Consider the following 19,667-nt stretch of genomic DNA (forward strand, 5'->3'; position numbering starts at 1 on the left):
ATATCGACCACTTGTGAACTTACGAGCAGACGAGACAAAAATAGTGGGTAATCAATATATTTGATTTCTTTTCTGTGGATCGATACTACGATGTTGGGGGGGGGGGGGGGGGCAGGAAATAAATTACAGGAGAGAGGAAGAAAAAAAAACAAAAAAAAAATAGAAAAGGGATAAGAATTGTTGCTAGTGCAATCTTCTAATGGCTCTTTAGGTTCCGAGTTCAAATCCCGCTGAGGTTGACTTAGTCTTTCATCCCTTCAGGATCAATAAAATAACGTACCAGTCAAGTACTGGGGTCGATATAATCGACTGACCCCTTCCCTTTAAAAAATTTTTTAAATTGGGCGAAGGTAAAGAATATGCACACAGGGTGTTTAAGGTTAGGTTAAAGGTTAGTGTTACACCGGAAACGGGTAGTGTGCGTATACTTTACCTCCGCCAAAAATTTGTTACCTTTCAACCCTGCAATGGACCGACATCTTGTTCAGGGGGCGTGTTGTGACCCCGGTCATTTACAGACCATAATAACTAGGTAACCGACCTTATAACCCCCCCCCCCCCCCGCCCAAAAAAACCCAGTCCCCGTTCACATTGCATTCAGTTTCGATTTTTTTCGTTTAACATTTAACAACTTCCGCCTTTTCTTTTTCCACTTCCGCTTCTTATTTTCACTTAACGTTCGCCTAGAATTGTCATACAACCTCTGTTGTTCGAAATAACAGCCAAACCTATCTAAAAAAAAATGTGAGATTTCAAGTCACTTACCCACCCCCTTTTTATTTATTTATTTTTTTTTAATTATAACTTTTCCTCAAGCAATTACTGAAACAAGCCAGCCCCTCGCATTACGAATTGGTTAGACCAAGAATTTACAGTACTAATACAGTCTGAGACAATTGTAGGCAATGTTTCGAACACGGAAATTTTTCTTTCTTTTTGTTCCGACGCAGTCTTCGTTCGTTTTTGTTTGACAGCTTATATGTACAAAGATCGAAAAGTCGACTTAAATTTGATTTAATTCTTCTCAGTGTGGCTTCATTTTCTTTCTTTTTTTTATGGGAATAGCTATCACTATCTCGTGGGGGAAGTGAAAGGCACAGAATTGAGAAACACGTATTTGTTTGTATCAATACCGCTTCACAACCGATGTTAGTTTGTTCACGCTTTCGTAAGCGAACGGTTTTGACAAAGCGACCAATAGAATAAGTAACAGACATAAAAAAATAAGTACTGAGATCTATATCTTCGACTAAAAACCCTTCAAGGCGGTGCCCCAGCATGGTCACAGTCTAATAAAGAAATATTAACATAAATAAAAAAAGAAAAGCTCATAGTAATAATAAAAATGTCTCACCGAACGACCAAGGTTCCATTTCGTAATTTCCATATTTAATGGTCTTGTAACCTTCGAATCCAGCACAAACGTAAGATTTACCATCTTGCAATTGTTCTATGTCTTTAATAAGTTCTCCAAGTCCGGCTGTGAAGATCTGGCGGACACCATAAGGCAGGTGGACATTGTTTTTCGGTAACTTATTAGTTAAATCGTTAAGAAGGTCGTGAAAATTGAAATAGCGATTCGGTGTAATGAAAAATTTTTTCCCTTTGAAAAAACGGTCTCCGTTCACAAAGAACTTCACACGGTGGGGTTTTCTCTGGTCCTTATAATGATTATCGGTACTGATACCAGAGTACTTGTTCTCTGAAATATCCACATCACCAGGCTGTTGTGAAACTGGCGCAACTATGGGCATTGCGCCACCTACCATAGCAACAAATTGTTTTTATTATATATATATATTTTTTTTGTATTTTTAAATTAATGTATTAGATATCTTTTCCATGTAAGATACCTCCGAAACGGTGAGATACTGCATGCAAATTTGTTTTCCATAATATCTCCAACAAGTCTGTAATTGAAAAGTAAAAAGTCACTTTTAAAAATAAAAATGCATTTAAATAAAGAATTAATTAATTTTTTGTTGGGTTTCTTATTTTTAATTATTTATTTTGTAGTTTAATTAGAAAAATTAAAGGTAGCTGTAGGTACGGCATTTACAAGATTGTAGCGAGGACGAGATTCGAAACAATTCAAGTTTACTAACTCGGATCAAGCCATGCCAGATCAGACGACTACCCCGAATGCTAACCAATCGTCTTACAGCAATATCACCCCTTATTATCGAAGATTACAAATGTTCTCGCGTAATGGAAGCTATAAAAGCGAAAGCGCAGTCGTGCACACTTGAGAGAGAAAAAAAAAAAGAAGACACATTAGTGACACAGACAATAAGTCCATTTTTTGGATGCTATTCGATCCCTAAGTTAAAGGAATCGTCGACTATGAAGAACAGAGTATTTTACTGCCACTCACACGAAGCGATTCTTACCTACCATCAATTCAACTATGAAGTCCGTTTACTATTGGAAGACGGCAATACAGCTCCGGCAAGCATCTGTCTAATTATATAAATAGTGTGATGTACACATGTATAAATAAATGCTTATCAAACACTGTTCGGAGTTGGTTTTAATGTAGGAAAGCTGGCAACCTAAACTTCACACCATTTAATCAACAGCCATGAAGTTAACCCAACAAGATCTTCATAATTGTTAGGAGATAGAGAGGAAAATAGAGTATTCTTCAGGCTGGAGGGAATCCTCGCCTGAATATTAGTAACAACAAAACAGTCTTTATTAAAGGCCCCTAACAGTGAAGTAGTGGTGATGTTGATATATGTAGCGTCTGCAATGATAAACAAACTGCATAAAGGAACCGAGATCAGTGTTCACAGAGCCGTCGTTCTGACCACTCTCTGGTACAGTTCAGAGTCATACGCCATCTACCGGCATTACCTTCTACTCGTTGAGCGATTCAATCAGCTCTGCCTTCGCATAGTCCTCGGCATCCGCTGGAATGACTTTGTCACTGACATCGAAGTTCTAGACAAGCGAACGTCACCGGCATCGAAGCACACACACGTACACTTTTACCATCCTCCTTCATCAGAGTGATAGATTTTTTTACACCACAGGAATCCATCGTTTGCACTTTAATATAATCGACGCAATATTATAGCCTCATCAGCGCCAAATTGCCGACTGGATTCACACCAGAAGTTGAGAACCAAACCCAGAAGTCATCAGAAATGGCTGAAAGGAATATTATGGCTTGGACTCTTCACCACTGGAGACTTGAAAGTGTTACATTCTATTGGCATGTCTTACGGCTGTCGTGGAAGAATTTCGTACAAAGGAATTATGACCCTTGATTTGGAATCACAAAAGGCCACCACGATATAAAAAATATTAGCTTGTAGATGAGTCCGGGTTTCGGTTGGTATGAAGAAAAGATGCAGGCGAGTGGAGGTGGGAGATAATGGAGAAGGATTCATTTTTTAAAACCATGTACAGTCGTGTACATCAGTGTGTACGTGTTTTTGCTTGTATTTATTGAAGTTGAGCAAAGCGAAGAGATTATGATGAGGGAAAACACAGATGGGGGACGGGAGAGCTCCAACGTTTCTACACGTGACAGATCTAATGGATCTACCTGGCTGTTTGAGAAGGAAACAAACAGGTAAATTCATTGTATCGATTATTTATAAATCCGACCCATTTGACAGGTAAACAGAAGGATAAATTGCAAACTGAAAGCAGCCAAGGGAATTATAAGATTAAACTAAAAGGAACTTTCATAAAGAACAAGACATTTTAAGACAACGAGAAATACGTCTTTACGCAAGAAATAGAAGCAATATTCCTTTCAAATCGCACCACGTTGTATGTACACGTATATGAGCCAATGGGGTATATACATATATATAGAAATTCTCTTGAAACTCGACTCCATCGATCACGAATGACCATGGGTGCACCTAAGAGGTTCCCCTCCAGGGTACATGTCTGGGCGGAAAGTCGCCTCACCGACGCACGTACAACCTAGGGTTGTTTTTATGGAAGACCAGCAGTTGCTCATGCATACAAGTCTCCCCTCTCCACGCCACCGATGTTTTCCAAGGGAAAGGCATAGGGGCCGATACAGCTCGGCACCAGTGACGTCACAATTCGTTTCTACAGCAGAGTGAACTGGAGCAACGTGAAATAAAGAGTCTTGCTCGAGAACACAACACGCAGCCCGATTCGGGAATCGAACTCACGACCTCACGATCGTAGGCTCGACGCTCTAACCACTGAGCCATGCGCCTTCACACACACACACACACACACACACACACACACACACACAATACATTAGCTGCCTTCATATTCCATCTGAAGGTAGACCTATTTCTTAAGATATTCATTACATTGCTCGTGTGTGTATTTATCGTAGAACTGGAGGTTTTCTGAAGATTTCGCTTTGATTTTTAGCAAGCGGTATCTTTACCCTTCTTTTATTCAAATATTTCCCGCCCTCGCCTATATTCATCCTCGCCACCAGACCATGCAGCAGTAATTATCCAACAACAATGGTCTTGTGTCTTCCAAGGCCGTATATCATTGCGGACGAGTATATTCGATTAAATCGATCCATTACTTGACTGGTACTTTGCTTAATCGATCCCAAGAAGGATGAAAGGCAAAGTCAATCCCCGGAGGGATTTGAACTCAATACGACCATGGCATTACCATTCAAGGTAATAGTTTGTTATAATCAGTAGAGTTAATTAATACAAACATTGCGTTGTTATGTGTTTTGTCGCCTGGTGGTGGTGGTAGCGGCGGTATTGATGGAAACTGAAGTCGCAGCGGCAGCGGCGGTGGTGGTGGCGGTGGTAGTGATGGTGGTAGTAGCAACTGTTGTGGCGGCGGCGGTGGCGAAGGTGGTGATGATGCCAGTGGTGGCGGTGGTGGGCATCCTTATAACAACAATGCAGTGGGTTTCGAGTAACCCCCCCCCTCCACCAACCCACGGCTCCATATTGGTCAATAGAAATTTGCTGCTATAATCAGATGAATCAGTGATTATAGGTAAGACACGATAATCCGAGTACAATAGACACAGGTTTTCTATCGATTGACCATTAATATGCCATTGATAACCGGGTAGAAGCATGTTTGGGTGGTTAACACGCTTCCCTACCAACTACGGGGTGCAAGGTTCAAAACCTAACGCCTGGTACTTTGGACGAGTTTTTCTTTTCTGTCGTGACATCGGGTTGACAAACGGGTTGTAGGTGAAATTTGATAAATGGATGGAATCCGTGTCGAAGGTCATGGGCAGAAATATCCCTTTTGGGGGATGACAGACTTTAATCCGTCGTCCGGTTTAACACCCCTAACTGGATTATGGGTGCCTTTAGCGAAATGCACCGGTTATTGAGCCCTTCGAAGGGCTGCAGGCATAGCCCCTTCTTCCCTGAATAAACCGTAAAAATATCACCTAATTACATAAATATAGAGTGAAGTTAGAATGGATGTCAAGATGCTAGCAGATGAAATTGTTTGTGTCCAGTCGAGATCGGCAAACCAGAACAATAGAGTATGTACCAGGCTCGACAAAAGTAAATACTGGGGTTGATTCGTTCAACTAAGCTTCTTCAAAGGCGGTGCTCCAGCATGGCCATAGTCTAATGACAGCAGCAAACAAACGCTAAAAGATAAACACGGCAAGGGTACAAACTTAAGCAAAAACTACGTACCTATCTCTCACCATGTGGCCTTAGTTTTGCCGAAGAACTCTAATAAGACTGATACATGCACGAAATTGTCTCCACCGATCAAATCTACTACCTCTGCTCTTCGTAATTCTAATTATTTTGTCGTGTACTAAAATTTAGTGAGTTCTCTCCCTTACCCGTTTTAACAGAAATGTTCATTAGCGTTAATCACTTTATTTCGAATTGTTAAATATAATTATAATTTCATTCGATTAAAATTTATTTTTAGTGAACCGAATTAACTACGGAAGCCTGAACTGAACCACATACGAGCGCGAGTGCATACGCAGCGTGGGTGATCCGGTTTTATGTACAAACTGTCAATCATGTAACAATTGTTTTGTTATTCTATCCTGTGTCAACAGCGAGAGATAGTAAAAGTCGTGGCCTGCACAGAAGCTAAACTCACTCGTTTGTCTCTTTATGTATATGTGTGTGTGTGCGTACATATATATATATATATATATATATATATATATATATATATATATATATATATATATATATATATCTTAATATATAAAGCTGAAGTTGTGTGTCTGTGTGAAGCCTTTTAAAAAGTTTATAGAAATCCACATTTTCCACTTTTTCGTTAAAATTTTTACATCAATGGAATTTTCTCGATCTGAACTTTCCAGTGCAGTAATTAGATTTTTAAAATTCCGTTTACTTTGTGTGATTTAAGGGCGATTTGGCTGTTGTTTCTAGCAACTTTTATATTTCTTCCCTTCTACCAGGGACAGCGTTCTTACACACGCGCTCAACAGAGAGAGAAAGTGATACATACAACGTCATAGATTAAACTTTCTTCTCAGTATTCTTTACCTATTTTTCATAACATTGATACGTAAAAACACACACGACCACACATACGTAATCTGTGACAACAACATACACATTGCTCCCGTTCTCTATCTCCCCCTCTTCCTCTCTCGCTCTCGCAAACGTATACACGTGCAAGTAAACACAATCATTCACGTTCGTCAATGTGGCATAACTACAGAGTTGTACCCACCGACTTTGGAAGGTCATAACTTTCAGAAAAATGAATATTTTTTAATGAAATTTTCTATGCATATATTATTTATTATGTAGATTCCGAATATACAAAAATTTTCAGTGAAAGTGTTTTGGTAGGAGGGTGGGGGACAATTTTCGGAAATTCCACTTAAATTCCTCTTAACTTCCAGGAAAATGAATATTTTTTCGTGAAATTTTCTACAAATATACCTTGATGTATGTACATTTCGAGCATGTAGGAATTTTGAAGGAAACAACTGCAGGTTATTTTTGAGAAGTGTTCCCCACTCGGTGGTGTTTCGGAGCAAGTCGTCCATATAATTTTTCTCTATTATGTGCGTAAGTGCATCCATAGATTTCTAATGAAGTAATAGGCAGTGAAGAGAAGCCGTCATAAGAAAACTTTTAACTACCTCTAGCATACTTCCAACCCAGAGCAACATCATATCTCCTCCACTATTTAAGTATTACGTGTCAAAAGTGAAACAAAAACACTTATGTCATTCGAACCGGAATCTCAAAAACATTATTATTAAATTTATGCATTTCTAATCAATTTGAAGATATTTGTTATCGAGTTGCAGATTTTTAACAATGCATTTGGTGATTATTTGCTTTATTTCTCAGGCAAAATTTACAACTTAGAATAAATGAATAAAATTATTATTTCATTCAAAAATTGATGAGCTTTGTTTTTAGTGATGACTTGAAATGGTAAATATTTTTTCTAACTGTATTTGCTTGAAAAAACATACTTTTCTTTATATTAAGCAATTCATTATAATTACTTTTACGATGTGCCTAAATAAAAACCATCGTTATAGTTCAGCATTTCTCAACCTTTTTCGCGATTTGGCTTCCCTTGGATATTGAAAAAATTTATTTCGGCTCCCCTGTGTTGATGAAAAATTTAATCCAGCTTCCCATGTATCTGAGATAGACCGGCCAGCCCATGACAAATCTGACAAAAGGGGAACCCGCAGAACTACCAGCTCACGAACTACATCTGAAAGTTGGCGCGCCAATCATGCTACTAAGGAATTTAGATGCTCCAATAATGTGCAATGGTATGTGGATGATTATCAAAAAATTGTGCTCCCGAGTTCTGTAGGCAACAATCTTGAATGAACCGGCCGCTGGCTAAGACATACTTATAACTATCATGTCCCTTACCCACTCCGATACGACCTACAAGTTTAAACAGATGCAATTTCCCATCAAACTCTGCTTTCCCATCACAATCAACAAGGCGCAGGGACAATCAGTGCAAGCGGTTGGTTTGAATCTGACAGATCAAGTATTCTCACACGCACAACTGTACGTTGGCTGTCCCCCTGGTCTTTTTATTTGTGCACTCGAGGGAAGGACGAAGAATGTTGTCTACCAAGAGGCACTCCTATGATAACAACGGCAACTTCAACTGCTCTAATTTCAACTCCGCAATTTTTTCATCGTCTTGTCAGCCCACGTAAGTCCAGTCTTGCTTTGCTCTCCTTACTAACTCACCATGACATTCTTTTTTTTCTACCAAGATCCGTCACCCAAACACCACTTTGTATCCACTTCTTCCTCTTTTTAATGTCTTCGTTTCTCTCTTCGCATCGCTCTCTGACCGGGTGAAACCGGGCTTAGCTGCTAGTATATATATATATATATAATATAATATAATATAATATAATATAATATAAATAATATATGCATATATACATACATAAACGTACATATATGTATGTATATATGCATATATTTATATATTATTTATATTATTATATGATCGAACGCCACGCATCCTTTCCCAAGTAAGTTTTCTTTCTCTCTCTCTCTCTCTCTCTCTCTATATATATATATATATATATACATACATTCATACACACACAGACACACACACACACACACACAAACATATATATATGTATGTATGTATGTATGTATGTATGTATGTATGTATGTATGTGTGTGTGTATGTATACAGCACGTGTCTATAGTGATAGTATGAACCTCGCAAAGTGCAACAGTATCAATAACAATATTCTGTTTCATACCAAAACTTGTCAGAAGCAAATTTAAAAATGAAATGTAGGTGTGTGCGTGTGTGTCTGAGTTTGTGCACGTATATAAGTGTTTGTATGTGTAAGTATACGCTCGCATGTGCACATGTGTGTTGTCTGTGCGTGTGAGTAATTAAGAGAAGGGAAGTGAGGTGAGGAGGCAGGTACGATGGTGTAGTTTATTGCAGTAAGAGTCACTTGTAAAATATGTCGACAACGACCATTTGGGACAACCTGGGAGACGTGAGTGAACTGGTTACCACAAGCACGATTGAAAACAATACCCCCGCTTTCGCTAAGGCGGGGGTAATAAAACCATATTTCATTTATGGCTTAGTAAATAATAACAAGGAACCAAGAATAAGCAATATAATAATTAAAATAAGCGCGCGGATCGCACAAGTTTGGCAACCGTAAGTTTTGCAACGTAAAGAAACTAAAAACTAACCTAAATTAATCACCCTTGAAGTTGTAGATCACACGCCAAAGTAGTACCCAATTTTCGTCTTACTGTATCGTCTTATTGTGTTCTTTTTAAATACAACACGTTAATAAGAGATGTTATCTGAGGATTAAATCTTCGGTGAACTTGCCTTCCAACGATGTATATACATTAAGTATAATACACACTTGGATATTTGAATCTAATACAACTTCTTTTGTATATAAAGGACTTACATGCATTGAAGTGCACACACGGCATTTGTCATGCGTATGTATATATATATACATATATATATATATATATTTATGTTACTAGTTATATATTAATATGAATATTTGTGTGTATATTTATATATATGTGCGTGTGTGTGTGTGTGTGTATGTTTGTGTCTATTTATACATATGTGGATATATATAAATATATGTGTACGTATTTATGCCAATATATATATATATATATATATATATATATATATATATATATATATATATATACATACATACATATATACATTTATGTATTTATGCATATATATGAATGTGTGAATAATTGAGGCCGGAAGGGTGAAAAGCCAAGCTGACCTCGGCAAGATTTGAACTCAGGACATATAGGTTCGTAGGTGTATAGAAAACACCCTTTTATTTTTATTTTTTATCCCCAACACACGACCAATTCTTCTTGTTGTTATTGCTGTTTTGTTGTAACATTATTTTTTTGTTATTGTTATTATGTAATTAATATCTTTTGTTGTAAGCGTTTGACCTGAGCAAAAAAAAACAAACGTTGGGTTTTCGGATCCTGTGAGATTGATCGTGAGAATTTTCCGAGTCGACTCCCCCACCCCCCGTTCGCCAGCGAGTATATATATATATATATTTTTCATATTCGTTTACTACATGTTGTTGTACACCTATTGCACTATTTTTTTTTTTTTTTTTGCTCGGGTTAAACGCTTTAGTTTGACCGAATTTACTGTCGAAAGAAATCGCCCCACCCTCCTCGTACTTTTATTTTTCTTTTCATATAAGCCGGGTATTTATCTTACCCGTCGCTTTTGCCGAACCGCTAGTTTACGGGTGCTTAGACACACCAACACAGGTTGTCAAGCAGTGGCGGGTGAGGACAAACACATACATACATACATATATAAATGACGGGCTTCTTTCAGTTTCCGTCTATCAAATCCACTGACAAGGCTTTGGTCGGTCCGAGGCTATAGTAGAAGACACTTGCCCAAGGTACAACACAGTGGGTGGGACTGAACCTGGAACCATGTGGTTGAAGAAACCTGTTACCACACAGCCAAACAAGCACCTAAAAAGCACCTGTTGTTATATTTTTATTGTTGTTATGATAGTGTTGTTGTTGTTGCTACTGTTGTTGTTATTACTTGTTCTTGTCTACGGTTGTTATTCGTGTTGTTATGGCTGTTATTGTAATTGTGGTTGTGGTGTTGTTGTTGCTGATGTCTATAAAACCTGCACTCACCTTTATTCGAAGCTGTTCCATTTGGTGGTTTGTTCAGCTCTGTTATGGTGTTTGATAACACACGGACGCACAGACAGACGGGGAGAGAGGGAGAGAATGAGAGAGAAAGGGCGAGGGAGATAGAGTTAATGGCCACACACACACAGAAAGAGAGAGGAGGGGAGAGACGGATACACACACATACACACACACACACAAACAATATATGTATGTAAATAGAGAGGGAAAACAGCAGAGATGACATATCGTAATACACAGAAAAAACACAAGCACTTATACATACATACATACATACATACAGTCTGGAGAGACACATATACACACAGTAGAGACAGAGACAAACAGGGAGAGGGTGGAAGAGAGAGAAAAGGAGAAAAAAGAAACTGATAAAGATGAATAACACACACATACACCCACACATATACACACACATACAGAGTGAGAAAGACACTTGTATACATAGTTACACTCACATATACACAAATGTTACAACACACATACATACGTTTGAATGAATACACATATGTAACTGTACGTCCTCTCTCTCTCTACACTCTCACTCTCTCTCTCTCTCTCTCTCACCCACACACACACAAACACATACAAGTACATTTTATGTCCTAATTATAATTGATTTACGTTCAATTTTCATGCCGGCATGTGTTAGAGCAGTTATCTCAGTGTTATACAAATTGATGCCTTTCCTGTCACCAACACCGCTTAATCGCTTCATCCGACACGCACCTGTAATGGGAGCAACCATCATTTTCATCGGGAGTTGGGGTTAGCGCGGAGATTTCCAGTTATTGAAATGGAACCACCATAAAGCTGTTTAATTTGCCAAAAAGTAAAAAAAATCTATCTATCTATCTATCAACACTCCACTGAATGCCGAAGATAGAAAGAGATAGATAGATAGATAGAGACACGTGCACACATACACATACACACACGTGTACACACATACACACACGTGTACACACACTCAAACACATGCGCACAAACTAAAAATAACACACAGACACACACGAAATGTCACGCTGGAATATTTTTAACAAACTCCCACACTCCTAGCAACCATCAACACCAACTCCGTTGCTAATGATTGACCAATGAAATATCGTTATTGGTATCACGTGACCAACACTTAATTACCTGGAGGCAGTGGTAGTTATAGTAATCGCGTAGGAGCTGACGATGGCGGTGGCAGCGGTAGTAGTGGTAATGAATGGTGGCTCAGGAAGTTGGTGGTGGTGGTGTAGCGTAGCATTTATGTTGTGGTGGTGTAATATGAAGGTGATGCTGTTAATGATACGGTGGAAAGATAAAGCGATGTCGTTTATGATGGTGGTGGTGGTGGTGGGTCATCGTTGCTGTTAAGTGTATATACCTGTTTATGTGTGTGTGTGTGTTTGTATACGTGTGTCTGTAGCCTTGGCGTTTATATACATATATAGTGGTAATTAGCCCTATCTATGTGCGTACGTGTGTAGCTATGTACGACCCCATGTAGGTAGGTCAGTCTTTGGAACAACTCTGTGCTCTCCTCAATGGTAGCAACACCAAACGCACGTATGTGACTTTTATCAAATTTATCTCCATTTCTCCCCACTCCTACCTCACACCCCTCATAATATCCCTCCCTCTGACCCCACTACCTGCATCACCTCTCCACTACCCATCACCTCTTCAATTCATCATTTACTGTTCTATTTATGTATCTATCTATTTCTTTACCTGATCACCCATCTATCTATCTATCTATCTATCTATCTTTTTTCTTTCTCGATCCCTTTTGATCGAACTCCCCCCCCCTTTTTTTTCCTACGATCCCTTTTCATCGCCCCCCCCACTTTTTTCTTTCTCTCCTTCCCCCTCCCAAAAAGAAAAGCTCTACATTGTATTTGTCCCCTCTGTGTAAAGCCCTGTGTGGCTAATAAAAGAAATGTATCTACCTGTCTATCTATCTATCTACCTACCTACCTGTCTATCTATCTATCAGTGTGAGATCAGAGAACTAGCAGAAAGCTGTCTTCAGACGGTGCAACACGATGGCCTCTACTTAGCATGTTAGGCTGCTTTCGTTGTAACTTGAGGAATAAAACAAATATAAGTTACCAAAATAAAGCCCATAGGTTGAGACGGGTTAATGATGCTATCACCATAATGTCTTATGTAATAAGTTCATCTTCTTATAGCCATCTTAAGCACAAAATCTCAGAACATGCTGTATTAATACCGATAATAAAATGGATTGGTATCAATGGTTTAGTGATGCCATTAACTTGTGGTCGAGATGAACAGCCTTCGTGACTGTATCTCAGAAAAAGTTGCTAATTGTTGCAAACTTTCTATTTCTGGTTTGCGCTCATGAATCTATCATTGTCTGGAAAATTATCATGCAAGCGTTTCTACAAACCAATAAATCTTGTTTAGCTTTTTTTGATTACCAAACAATCATCGACCCGAATTTATTCATAAAACAGTGATTGTATGGGATATAAAAAACAAAATAACACGACCAAATAATAATAATAATAATAATAATAATAATGCTGATATAAACAAGAAGGAAACTCATTTAATGATACACATGTAATGATTAATGGCTATTATATTCCATGTAGGTAAATCCATCTTCCCAGTTACTTGTACCATGTCTCCACCTGTCTAAAACAAAGTTCAGTGATAAATCTAATGGCTTGCACTCTAATGGGCCAGACGTACTGCACTTTCTCTATTGTCCTGTCTATTTCTGTATTCCTGGAGATTCTGGTTGCGGCCGCTGGAGAAGCAGCAGATGTGAAATCAGTTCAAGTACAACGGTTGCTGTTCCATTATGCAGTTATTGTTTGTAGTGTCGCATATATAAATGCTTGCACACAAACAGACACACACACACACACACACACACACACACATACACACATAGATATACATATGTATATACAAATATATATTTATATATACTTATGTTTATGTATGTATATGGGTATATATATATATATATATACATATATATATATACATATATATATATACATATATATATATACATATATATATATACATATATATATATACATATATATATATACATATATATATATATATATATATATATATATATATATATATATATATATATATATATATATATATATATATATACATATATATATATACATATATATATACATATAAATACATAAATACATATATGTATGTATGTATGTATATATATATATATATATATATATATATATCAAAGTAGGTAAAAAGAGAGAAAATAAGAAACTTCTGACAATGTGGAAAGTTTTATAAAACCTTTATATTTCAGGATTTCAGGTCCAAAGGCCCATCTTCAGAAAAAAGAAAACACTCTGAGAAATCTCCATTTTATGCAGGTTCCAACTGGACATTTCCCAGACTGTTTTTCTTCCGAAGATGGACTTTTGCACCCGAAATATAAAGGTTTTATAAAACTTTACACATTGTCAGAAGCTTTCTATTTTCTCTCTTTTTTACCTTCTCTGATATTACAATGCTGCAAGCAAACTACAACGCTCTTATATATATATATATATATATATATACACGTATAACTACATGTATATACTCCACATGTATAAAAATTATCAATATGTTACTGGTGAAGAAAGAATTAAAGAGTACTCAATACCAAAGGTTAGAGTATAAATTAATATTTATTATATAAGTTACAGTCAGAATACCAAGTCGATACCCTGTTTCCTGTTAATAGAGTAGGTCCACCAACAATGGTCAATCAGTTGAACATCTGAATGCATGCCATAAAAATGTGGCTACCTGAAATATTTATTTCATGTTAAAGACGTATATATAAATATATGGCTAAGCACATATATAGATATATATCTGTGTGCATGGCTGTCTATGCGTTTGTGAGTGTAACAATATGTGCATATATATATATATATAAATATATATATGTGTGTATGTGTGTGTATAAATATATATTTATATATATAAATAAATATATATATGTGTATATATATAAAACAATGTGTATATTTATGTCTATGTATATATATATATATATATATATATATATATATATATATATATACAGTCCTATCTATCTATTACAGCTAACCTTACCAATTCGTTTCAAGCTAGGGATTAAATGGGGTGTTAGGTAATGACCTGATGAGTGAAAGGTTGTATCATTGGATTGTTACCTAACACTCCATTGAGTCCCAAGTGCGAAACTGATTTGTAAGATCGGCCATAATAGATATATAATGCTGTACACTTCAAATAATATTGTCATATTTATGTATATATATATATGATACATTGTGTGTATTTATGACTATATATCTATAAATATACGTATATATTGTACATATATACACATAAACAACTTTATGTATATATGTTTGTGTGTGTGTGTATGTATAGTGACAGACAGGAGAGAGAGAGAGAGAGGCAAGACAGACAGTCACACACACACAAACACATATGTATGTATGTATTCATGTATGTATGCATGCACGTACGTATGTATATATGTATGTATGTACAAGTATATTGAACAATGCAAGCATTGAAAAGATTATATTAAAACAATGATGATAATGATAGCTATAGTTACGGATGTATAGCTACTACATATACTATACACCTCTAACTATATGTGTGTATAGCTACCTAGCTAGCTAGATAAATAGATAAATAGGCCCAGAATGGTATATAACAACAGGACAGCCAAAACTTGGGATTTTTAGCAAGACACAAACCTTTATATATAGATGTACCTGATGGGACCCAGACTGCAAAATTGATGCAACACATAATAATAATCAAACCCTGATTTAAAAAATAATAATAATAATAATAATAATCAAACGCTGATTTAAAACATCTGCTAAAAACCAGATACAAACAGAAGGAAAAAATATTTATATAAACTTTCCGATTTGGAATAATCCGGAGTTTATTATCAAAATTCTTTTTGCAAAGGATATGGATAATAAGGTGGAACATATATGAGGGAGAGAGAGGGATAATGCTGTACCTGTGTTTTGTGATCAATCTTTGGAAAAGGAAACATAACTGTAGTAGGAATCTATAGGAAGCATTTTCAAAGACAGCCCAGGTAACAATTTTTCAGAGAGGGCCTGGGTAAGGATTTCTTACAGTGAGTTTATACAAGGGTTTTTCAAAGACCTAGATAAGGGATTTTTAAAATGAATCTATTCTTTTACTTGTTTCAGTCATTTGACTGCGGTCATGCTGGAGCAATGCCTTTAGTCGAGCAAATCAACCCTGGGACTTATTCTATCAGACTCTTTTGCCGAACTGCTAAGTTACAGGGACATAAACACACCAGCATCGGTTGTCAAGCAATGTTGGGGGGACAAACACAGACACACAAACATATACATATATACGACGGGCTTCTTTCAGTTTCCATCTACCAAATCCACTCACGAGGCTTTGGTTTGCCCGAGGCTATAGTAGAAGACACTTATCCAGGGTATCACACAGTGCGACTGAACCCAGAACCATGTGGTTGGTAAGCAAGCTACTTACCACACAGCCACTCCTGTGTCTATACATATATATATATATATATATATATATATATATATATATATATGTATGTATGTATGTATGTTTGTATGTATGTATTTGTCTTAAGGTATTTGGGAGAAAGATGTGGTTTTAGTTTGCTATGATGTAATCAAATAACGTTCTTGGATTGGTTAGTTATGAATTCCAAAAGCTTAAGGTGACATATGCAAGAGTTTCACTTAATGACATTTTGTTGAAAGTTTAGAAAAAAAGCCATAATTAAATCAGACTTGAGATTCTGTGATACAAAGTTGGCAGGCAAAAGAATCCTTCAAATATTTTGGTGCAAAGCCAGATATAATTTAGATAATTAACACAAGATTCTTGAAGTTAAAATGAAAGTTTTGTCCTGGCAACTTTTGATTAGAAATCTTTGGAAATAATTTTATAGAGAAAGTCAAAAATAAACTCACTAAAAAAGGTAAAATGAGGTGCTTGAAGATGAGGTATTGAAAGATTTTGAGGGAATTTAAGCAATTAATTTCAGTCTTTTGTCTTTGTAATGTTTCAGCCAATTAGACTATGGCCATACTGGAGCATTGCCTTGAAAGATTTAGTCAAACAAATCAACACCAAACACCAGTAGTTATTCTTTTAAGTCTTAAACTCATTCTGTTGGTGTCTTTTGCCAAACTGCTAGGTTGCAGGGATATAAACAACCCAACACCGGCTGTTATTTAGTGAGAAGGACAAATGGAAACATAAAGAAACAAGTACATGCATACACACACACACACACACACACACACACACACACATAATCTTTTCTACTCTAGGCACAAGACCCGAAATTTTGGAGGAGGGGGAAAGTCGATTAGATTGACCCTAGTACACAACTGGTGCTTAATTTATCAACTCCGAAAGGATGAAAGGCAAAGTCGACATCGGTGGAATTTGAACTCAGAACATAAGGACAAACGAAATACCGTTAATCGTTTCGTCCAGTGTGCTAACGTTTCTACCAGCTCACCACTTTACACACATATATATAATGGGCTTCCACACAGTTTCCATTGGCCAAATTCATTCACAAGGCATTGGTCAGTCCAGGGTTATAACAGAAGACACTTGCCCAAGGAGCCACACAGTGGAACTGAACCTGAAACCATGTAGATTCCGAGCGAACTTCTTAACCTCATAGCCACACTTGCATCTACCATACAGCAATACTGAGCAAAGGGAAGTAACTGTGATCGACCAATGACACAACTTGGAATGATAACTCAGGCAGACGTTGATAAAACTGAATGGCAAATGCAAAACGTTCTTGATAAATAGAAATTTTCCATCTTAGTTGGAGAAAGAAGACAAAAACCTAGAGAGAAAGAGAGAGAGACAGAGATTACTGGTATTGATTTTATTTACCTCAGAAATATGAAATACAAAGTTAACCCTCATATAGTTATAACAATAATAATAATAATAATAATAATAATGATTTGACATAGGCACAACACTCCGGATATGGGGAGGAGAGGTTGCAGTTCAATTCATCTGCACCATTTTCTATGTTACTGATTCCTTAGTCAATCAACCCTGGAATGGTGAAGGTTTATATAGATTTATATATATATATATATATATATTCATACATGCATAGATATACACACACACACTCGTCTACATACACATATGCACTCACACACATACATGTGTATATATAGTCCAAATTTACGGAAAAACAAAAGACAAAGACAGGTGAGGGGACAACAAGCAGGTGTATTAGTTTGATGCTCAGGAAGAATGGGAAAGTCTTTGATGTTCTGAGCCTATGCTCTTTGACAGATAGGGATGAGAGGAAAAAAATGGGGAAAAAACAAGAAAAAAAAAACAGAGGGAAAAACATGTTTTCAACAGGATATACATACATATCACATATATATGATATATATATATATATATATATATATATATATATATATATATATATATATATATACACACACATATATATACACGTATACATATACATATATATTCTTTTATTTATTTGTTTCAGTCATTTGACTGTGGCCATGCTGGAGCACTGCCTTTAGCTGAACAAATCAACTCCAGGACTTATTCTTTGTAAGCCTAGTACTTATTCTATTGGTCTCTTTGGCTGAACCACAAAGTTATGGGGACATAAACACACCAACATCAGTTGTCAAGCGATGGTCGCGGGACAAACATATACATACATACATACATACATACATATATATATATATATGACAGGCTTCTTTCAGTTTCCATCTACCAAATCCACTCACAAGGCTTTGGTCAGCCAGAGGCGAAAGTAGAAGATACTTGCCCAAGGTGTCAAGCAGTGGGACTGAATCCAGAACCATGTGGTTGGTAAGCAAGCTACTTACTACACAGCCACTCCTGCACATATTATATACATATATATATACATGCACACATGCATATATCTACATACATATACATACACACACATATAGAAATATGTGAAAGCAAAAGATGTCTCTAGCAAGATTTTGAGGAGACATAACTAAATTATAACCATTTTCTCCTGAGAGCCACCGATTCTGACATTCTTCAACCTCAATAACAATCCTTTCTTCTACAAGGCCTGAAATTTTGGGGAAAGGGACGAGTTGATTACACTGACTCCCACCCCCACTGCTCAACTGGTTCTTATTTTTATCAACCCCCAAAACGATGAATGTCAAAATCCACCTTGGCGGAATGTGAACTGATGAACATACCAATGGACAAAATACTGCTATCTTGAATAACTGTTTCAAATTTAGGCACAAGGCCAGTAATTTTGAGGGGAGGGGGAAGTCAATTACATCAATCCTTCCAGTGGTTCGACTGGTGTTTATTTAATTAAGCCTGAAAGCATGAAAGGCAAGGTTGACCTCAGCAGGATTTGAACTCAGAATGCAAAGGGCTGATACAAATACCAAAAGGCATTTTTTTCTGCTTCTCAAACAATTCCGCTAATCCACTGCTCTTTAGTACTACCATTACTACTACTACTACTACTAATAATAATAATAATAATAATCCTTTCTACTATAGGCACAAGGCCTGAAATTTGTGGGGGGAGGGGTTAAGTTGATTACATCGACCCCAGTACTCAACTGGTACTTAATTTTATTGACTCCGAAAAGATGAAAAGCAAAGTCGACCATGCTTGAATTTGAACTCAGAACGTAATGCCAGATGAAATACCGCTAAATATTTCACCCGGCGGCGTGCTAATGATTCAGCCAGCTCGCCACCTTAATAATAATAATAATAATAAATAATAATAATAATAATAATAATGATAATAACAAATATTCTATGAGATTAAACCCTGTAATTATAAAAGTATGAATGAATAAGTATAGATTTTATTCACAACTAGCTACCACTAACACTACTACAACC

The 19,667-nt window shown here is 36.7% G+C and overlaps 1 protein-coding gene across 1 annotated transcript in view; it reads right to left on the reverse strand.

The window, feature by feature from the left end:
* The window catches only part of LOC106877277 (serine/threonine-protein kinase DCLK1), a 42,189-nt gene extending 30,976 nt beyond the window's left edge, over positions 1 to 11,213 (reverse strand). Inside the window, exons 1-2 of the mRNA XM_089364034.1 lie at positions 10,665 to 11,213; positions 1,355 to 1,910 (exon numbers count right to left, since the gene is read on the reverse strand). Of these exons, the coding sequence (XP_089220160.1) occupies positions 1,355 to 1,769 (415 nt within the window). The 5' untranslated portion in view covers positions 1,770 to 1,910; positions 10,665 to 11,213. The remainder of the gene's footprint in view (positions 1 to 1,354; positions 1,911 to 10,664) is intronic.
* Between the last annotated feature and the right edge of the window lie 8,454 nt (positions 11,214 to 19,667).

The sequence above is a fragment of the Octopus bimaculoides genome, chromosome 16 (assembly GCF_046866305.1).
Source record: "Octopus bimaculoides isolate indiv1 chromosome 16, ASM4686630v1, whole genome shotgun sequence".
In the NCBI taxonomy this organism is placed as follows: Eukaryota; Metazoa; Mollusca; class Cephalopoda; order Octopoda; family Octopodidae; genus Octopus; species Octopus bimaculoides.